Source organism: Fusarium oxysporum, chromosome 12 (genome assembly GCF_000149955.1).
Source record: "Fusarium oxysporum f. sp. lycopersici 4287 chromosome 12, whole genome shotgun sequence".
In the NCBI taxonomy this organism is placed as follows: Eukaryota; Fungi; Ascomycota; class Sordariomycetes; order Hypocreales; family Nectriaceae; genus Fusarium; species Fusarium oxysporum.
In genome coordinates this window covers 1,565,712-1,573,857 of record NC_030997.1, presented here as the reverse complement: position 1 = coordinate 1,573,857, position 8,146 = coordinate 1,565,712, and the positions used below count along the sequence as shown (strand labels likewise).

Genomic DNA, 8,146 nt, shown 5'->3' with positions numbered 1-8,146 from the left:
GAGAGTGACTGTTCCTGCGCCTTGGACTTTGAGGGCTCTTTGTAGTAGCGGGTAGGGTTTGACGGGAGATGATTGATTGGACTGCCATGATGAAGGTAGTCGACGACGACGACAATAGTGATGTGTGAGTGAGTGAGACTGCAAACACTGCCGCAGTGAGATAGTTTGAACAGATTTGAGATCGCAGATCAATCAACTACGGGAGACGTCGCATCTCTGACAGTAGATACTCGTCGGCCAGTGAAGACTGTTTTGATCACGAACGCTCGCATTCCATTGCCACCATACAACCTGTTCCCTGGAAACTGCGCGAAACACAACTGCCTCGTTCCGAGCAATCAACACCGTAAGCCGGCATCCACTACAGGACCTTTCTCCGCACTCCCCGGAATCTGCCCCGTTGGAGGATCCATACCCTTGCTCGGGATATTGATCCATCCCGGTTGGCCAACGGCCACCTCCGGAATATGCTCCACACTACACACGGCACTCGACGTAAGCACAAGCCTGTTTGGCCGATACCGAAAGGTGTGAGGCGGCGCGGGAGCTGATGCCGCATCGATCTGATCGAAGATGGAATACGAAATTCCCAATACGGTTCTACGTTGAAACTGCTTTGCTTTGATCTTGAGTTAAGATCAATGACATCCGTCGAGTGAATCAACTGCAACCTTAGACAAACAGCAAGTAATCTGTCGTCCTGAACAAACCTTCAACATTTTGACATACACTTTGTCTTCAACAGCACGGCACTGCACTCATTAACCAACACTACCCAATCACTATGCCATCCCCAGGCGAGCCCATTGCCGTAATCGGCTCAGCCTGCCGCTTTCCCGGCGGCGCATCCTCTCCCTCCAAACTCTGGTCCCTCCTCCAATCCCCCAAAGACTGCCTCCGCGACTTCCCCAAAGACCGCCTCAACCTTGAAGCCTTCTACAACAAAGATGGCGAGCATCACGGCGCCACTGACGTCTGCAACAAAGGCTACCTTCTCGAAGAAGACAGTCGCTTGTTTGACGCGTCGTTCTTCAATGTCAACCCCGCTGAGGCTGATGGTATGGATCCGCAGCAGAGATTGACGCTTGAGACGGTTTATGAATCGCTTGAGGCGGCGGGGTATACTATTGAGGAGATGCAGGGGTCTTTGACGGCGGTTTATCTGGGTGTTATGACGGGTGATTATCATGATATTCAGTCGAGAGATCCTGAGATTATCAATCGGTATCATCCGACGGGGACATCAAAGAGTATTCTCTCAAACCGGGTGTCGTACTACTTTGATCTTCGTGGACCATCAGTTACGATGGACACAGCGTGTTCGTCATCACTCGCAGCACTACACTTTGCAACACAATCTCTTCGTAGCGGTGAATCAACCACCGCTATAGCCATCGGTGTCAATCTTATCTTTGATGCCGCCGGCTACGTCGCTGAATCTAAGCTTCACATGCTGAGTCCTACATCACGCAGTCGAATGTGGGATGCTGGAGCCGATGGCTACGCTCGTGGCGAGGGTGTCGCATCTGTCATTCTCAAGCCTCTTTCCGAAGCTATCCGCTGTGGCGATCACATCGAGTGCATCGTCCGTGAGACGGGTATGAACAGCGATGGTCGTACCACCGGTATCACTATGCCTTCCGCAGCGGCACAGTCAGCATTGATCCGTCGAACGTATCAAAATGCTGGGTTAGATCCTATCAAAGATCGACCGCAGTATTTTGAGGCTCACGGCACGGGTACTCTCGCTGGTGACCCGGTTGAGGCACGCGCTATTCGTCAGTCATTCTTTGCTGACGATGCAACGGCACCGGAAGATGCGGAGAAGCTTTACTGTGGCTCTATCAAGACGGTCATCGGTCATACAGAAGGCTGCGCTGGTTTGGCTGGCTTGCTCAAGGCATCTCTGGCAGTGCAGAACGCAACCATTCCGCCCAATCTACTCTTCAACACGCTGAACCCGTCCATCAAGCCCTTTTACGATCGACTCCAGGTTCCTACTGCAGCAATGCCATGGCCAGAAGTCCACAGCGGTCCCAGACGAGTCAGTCTGAACAGCTTCGGCTTCGGAGGCACCAACGTCCACGCTATTGTTGAGAACTACGAACCCGCCGCATCCGAGACAGCTGCAGTGCCTGAGAAGTTCGTTGGTCCTCTAGTGATCTCTGCCGAGACTGAGTCTTCTCTCGCCACAACGGTTGGGAAGTACGCCGACTTCATCCGGGCCAATCCAGATGTCAACCTGGAAGACGTGGCGTTCGTCACACAGACCCGCCGAAGCGTCTTTAGTCGACGGGCTTTTTTCTCCGGCGAGACCAGAGACAAGCTTCTCGTGTTCCTTGACTCAGCTGTTGAGACATCAAAGACAGGTGCTGAGATTGGCATCCAAGCACCAGGGTCATCTTCTGAGCCACCGGCTATTCTTGGCATCTTCACCGGCCAGGGAGCGCAGTGGGCATCCATGGGTAGAACCATGATTGAGACGTCTTCTCAGTTTCGGGAGTCGATACAGAAGTGTCAAGATGCTCTGCGTGACATTCCTGATGCGCCAAAGTGGTCTCTCATGGATGAGCTAATGGCATCTGATGAGACTTCTCGCATTGGTGAGGCTGCTATCTCTCAGCCTCTGTGTACAGCGACTCAGATCGCAATCGTGGATGTTCTTGCGTCCGCGGGTGTTCACTTCGATGCTGTCGTCGGCCATTCATCAGGCGAGATCTCTGCTGTTTACGCTGCAGGTCTACTCTCAGCTACTGATGCAATGCGCATTGCCTACTACCGAGGTCTCTACGCCAAACACGCCTCTGGACCATCTGGTGCTCCAGGATCCATGATGGCTGTGGGTATGGGCTCTGAAGACGCAACAGCCTTCTGCGATCAGGAGCAGTTCAAGGGACGAATTAGCCTTGCTGCGAGCAACTCTCCGTCCAGCGCTACTATTTCTGGCGATGAGGACGCTATCTTGGAAGCGAAGGGGATTCTGGAGGAGCAGAAAACCTTTGCCCGTCTCCTAAAGGTTGATACGGCTTATCACTCGCATCATATGAGAGCTTGTGCAGACCCATATCTTGAGTCGCTCAAAGCTTGCAACATTACTGTCAACCCTCCTTCCAGTAACTGTATCTGGGTCTCTTCTGTCTACGGAAACGCAGATATGCTTGATGACGAGGATGATCTTTCGGCTTTGGCGGGGCAGTACTGGATCGACAACATGGTTCGCCCGGTACTCTTCTCCGAAGCACTGGAGTGCTCACTCTGGAGGGCTGGCCCCTTCAGCCTCTCGCTCGAGATCGGTCCTCACCCAGCTCTGAAGGGTCCGGCTTCACAAACAATGAAGACTGCTCTGGGTCACGTCCTTCCGTATGCTACGTTCCTGAGACGTGGATACGATGATGTCGAAGCATTCTCGGGTGGAATCGGCTACGTCTGGGCCTATCTCGGAACTCATGTAGACTTTGCTGGGTACTACAAAGCGATCCATGGACCTGAAGCCAGCAAGCCAAGGATGATCAAAGGACTCCCATCTTACACGTGGAATCACAACAAGGTCCACTGGAAAGAGTCCCGAATCTCTCGTCGTTACCGTCTCGCTGAGAAAGCTCCACACGAACTTCTCGGTCGTCGCACTCCAGATGATTCAGAGTTTGAGATCCGCTGGCGCAACATCCTCCGTCTCAATGAACTTCCCTGGATTCGCGGTCATGCTTTTCAGGGAATGGCTCTCTTCCCGACGTCAGGATACATGGCTATGGCTATCCAAGCCGCCATGGAGATTGCTGGATCAAGACCTGTCAAGCTTGTGGAGATCCGAGACCTTGTTATCCCTCGGGCGCTGACCATTGAGGAGAACAATCCTGGTATTGAGTCTATCTTCTCTGTCAAAAAGATTGGCGGCCATGTTGACGAGGATGTTTTCTACGGAGAGTTCTCTTGCCATACTTGTCCCGCCGAAGTTGAAGCAACCCTGGAGAGGAACTGCACCGGTTTGATCACCATTGACTTTGGTGAGCCTTCGGACTATGATCTTCCACCGCGAGCACTTGGAAAGTCGGGTATTACACCTGTCGACACCCAGGAGTATTATGACTCACTTCTCAACATTGGTCTCAACTATCAGGGTCTCTTCCGAGGTCTCAAGTCTGTTCAGCGAACCATGGGATACGCTACGACAAAGGCAACCTGGGACAAGTCCGAAGTGGGCGACCAGTATGTCATGCACCCAGGACCTTTGGACGTTGCATTCCACTCCATTATCGCTGCTATGTGTACACCTCTCAGTGGAGCTCTTTGGGCACCGTACCTACCTGTCAAGATTGATAGGCTGGCGATTGCTCCAAACACCAACTACGAGGGAGTACCAGGCGAGATCAACTTTGACGTTGATACTTTCATTACCGAGACAACGTCCAACACCTTCAGAGGAGATGTACATATCATCAGCCCCGATGGTAAGACTGGTTTGCAAGCTGAAGGTCTCACCTTGAAGCTGTTCACCGAGGCAAGCTCCTCTGATGATCGACACATGTTCTCCAAGACAATCTGGCGCGCTGATATCTTGGACTCTTCCGAGAATCTCGATGAGATCAACCCTGATGAGCAAGAACTTGACCTTGCCGAAGCCATTGACCGCACGTCTTTCTACTTCATCAGGAAGACCTTTGATCACCTGTCAGACACGGACGTACAGGACTGGAAGTGGTTCCATCAAGCCTTCTACAAGGCTGCGAAGGAGGTTCTCCAGGAGACGAGGGATGAGAAGCACCCAACTGCGCAGAAGGAGTGGTTTGATGATACCGAAGAGTTAATCCAGGAGTACAAGGACAAGTATCCTGAGCAAGCTGATCTTAAGCTCATTCACGCTGTGGCCGAGAACCTCGTTGGCGTCATGACATCCGACACCCAGCTCTTGGAGGTCATGCTTGTCGATAACATGTTGAGCAACCTCTACACCGACGGCAGAGCCATGCAACCTCTCAACAGAATTGTCGCAGAGCTTTTCCAGAATTTGTCCCATCGATACCCTCGTCTCAACATCCTTGAGATCGGAGCTGGCACAGGTGGAACGACGAACTCAGTCCTCAACGCCATTGGAGACACATATGGTCGATACACGTACACCGACATCTCAGCTGGATTCTTCGAAGCCGCCAAAACTCGCTTCCATGCACACAGCAAGCATCTCGAATACAAGGTCCTCGACATTGAGAACGACCCAACAGGCCAAGGCATTCTCGAAGGTAGTCAGGATGTCGTTCTAGCCGCCAACGTCCTCCACGCCACTCGCAACCTCAACGAAACCATGACCAACGTTCGCAAACTTCTCAAGCCTGGTGGCTATCTTATAATGGTTGAAGTCACAGGCTACTATCTCCAAATGATGTTTCTTATGGGTGGTTTGCCTGGTTGGTGGCTTGGCGTCGATGAGGGAAGAGCTCGTGGTCCGGGAATTGGGTTGACGGAGTGGGATGAGATTCTCCGAGATTCGGGCTTTACGGGAGCGGATAAGTATGTTACTGACTTGCCTGACTCTCTCAAGCATGTGTGCTCTGTGCTCGTATCGCAAGCCGCTGATGAGAGGGTCACGATGCTCCAGGAGCCGCTGTCGTTCCTCGACGAGATTCCACTGGAACAGCGACTTCTCATCATTGGTGGCAAGACTCTACCCATCTCTCGAATCGTCAAGAGCATTCAGCGCCTTGCATCCCGAGTCGCAGATCAAGTTACGGTCGTCGACAGTATCGACTCCCTATCAGACAAGCATCTCAGCAGTGAAACATCAGTCATCTGTCTCACCGAACTCGAAAAGCCCATCTTCTCTACTCCCATGACCTCTTCGCGTCTTAGCAACCTCCAGTCTCTGTTCTCCCACTCATCACACGTCCTCTGGCTCACAGCAGGTCGTCTCGATGAGAACCCATACGCCAATATGACAATCGGGCTTGGGCGCGCTATCATCAACGAGCTGCCTCAATTGAACCTTCAGTTCCTTGATCTTCCCAAAGCCTCGAGTGTTGATGCGAAGATGGTGGTTGAGGCGTTCTTGAAACTCAAGCTTGCCAAGTCAGCTGAGTTTACCAAGACACCGATCTTGTGGAGTACAGAGCCGGAGGTGCTACTGAGGGACGGTCTTGTGACGATTCCCAGGGTGGTGCCTGACCAAGAGAGGAATAATCGGTTGAACTCTCAGAGGAGGAAGATTACCAAAGAGGTTTCTCTGAGCCAGACGGAAGTTGTTCTGACCGATACTGAGGGCGGTCTCTGTCTTGAGGAAAAGGCACCTTGGGCCAAGTCCCTCACTGGTGACGGCATTACCACCATCCAAGTGGAGCACTCACTTTCACTTCCATTCTGCGAGGATGACGCACGAGTTCTTTGCATCGGCAAGAGTGAGGGTAAAGTCACCATGGCCATCACTCCTCGCCACAGCTCAACAGTCTCAGGCCCAGCAACAGATGCATTTGTCGTTGCTGAGGCGGAGCCTACACACGAACAGACTGACCTGATGGTCGGTATGGCTCTCAACTTGACTGCATCCCTCATCCTTTCGAGCATCCCATCAGCTGCACCTAGCACTGGAGATGGCAACGTTCTGATCTACGGTGCAAGCACTGACATACAGAGTGCCCTTACCGCCCAAACCTCTCGCAAACTCGTCTTTGCCAGCTCTGAGGTCCACTCCGACTCGATTTTCATCCACCCCAGAGCATCCATACGAACCATTCAGCATGTCCTCCCTCGAGGTATCAGTCAATTCGTCGATCTCTCCGAGAAGACCGACGACAAGATCAAGCAGCACCTTTCTCACCTGTTTGAGACCATCAACTTCAAGCCCAGTCATGCATTGGCCTCCAACACTGCTCAATTGCTTGAGACTGCTTATCACTTCAGCCGCCAATCACACCTCTCGTCACCGACAGCGGCCGTCTCTGTCCAAGACATCACCTCTCTTCCAGCCCTCGACCTCACGCGCACTATCATCGACTGGACCAACCCCCAGCCCGTTAGCGTTACCATCCGCCCCATCAGCGGGCAAGGCCTCTTCTCCAACGACAAGACCTACCTCATGGTCGGTCTTGTCTCAGACTTTGGTCGCTCGCTCTGTTGTTGGATGGTCGAGAACGGTGCCAAGTACATCGTCCTCACCAGTCGCAGAGCACAGGTCGACCAGCTCTGGCTTCAAGAGATGGAAGATTTGGGCGCCATTGTCAGAGTTTACCCCATGGATGTATCCAAACGTGACTCTGTACAGTCTGTCTGCGATTCTGTCAAGAATCTCCCCCCTGTTGGTGGTGTTTGCAACGGTGCACTTGTTCTGAAGGATCAGCTGTTCGTTAAGATGGAGCCTGATGCACTGAGCGATGTGTTTGCACCCAAGGTTGATGGAACCATCCATCTAAGCGACATATTCTCAGAGCCGACTCTCGACTTCTTCGTCTTGTTCTCGTCGATGAGTTCTGTTGTTGGAAACGCTGGTCAGTCCAACTACAACGCTGCGTCTCTATTCCAAGCAGCCATCGCTCAGCAGAGACGTGAAAAGGGTCTTGCCGCTTCGGTCATGGCTTTGGGCATGGTCGCCGATGTTGGATACATCGCTGCAAAGGGCCCAACACTTATGGAGCGGCTGAAGAAGGCTTTTTACATGCCTATTTCGGAGTCTGATGCTCATCAGATCTTTGCTGAAGCTGTCGCGGCTAGCAAGCCTGGAGTGACTGATGACGACACGATAGAAATGGTCTCAGGTATCCAGCCTTTCAACTACACGGCGTCGACTAAAGGCTCGACCTCCTTGGGTCAACAACCCTCGCTTCTCACACTTTGTTCGTGAGGAAGAAGGTTCCAAGGATGTTGATGCGTCTCGAGCAGGCCAAGAGTAACATTCGCATCTTGGGAACGACTGGACGCCGCTGGTTCCGAAGAGAGGGCTTGCTGCTTGCTCTTCTTGTTGGCTTCCAGAGCCAAAGATTGAGACAATGGCTGCAGATGACTTCAGGACAGTCTCCAACGTCCGAGGCGTCACTAACTGGGGTGACGGAATCGAACTCACTACTTGGGCGGGTGAGATTCGGTCAATGGTACTTTGAAAGAAGTCCAAGATCGACGGCCTCTGTCACTCAAAGAATCTTAAGTGTCGAACACGCTAAAGAGA

General features: G+C 52.4%; 1 protein-coding gene across 1 annotated transcript in view; it reads left to right on the top strand.

The window, feature by feature from the left end:
• Positions 1–784: 784 nt before the first annotated feature.
• Positions 785–8,146, top strand: part of FOXG_14587 (uncharacterized protein) — a gene marked incomplete at both ends in the record, with an annotated part of 11,492 nt that continues 4,130 nt past the window's right edge. The window contains one exon of the mRNA XM_018394643.1: positions 785–7,817. Within this exon, the coding sequence (XP_018254170.1) occupies positions 785–7,817 (7,033 nt within the window). The remainder of the gene's footprint in view (positions 7,818–8,146) is intronic.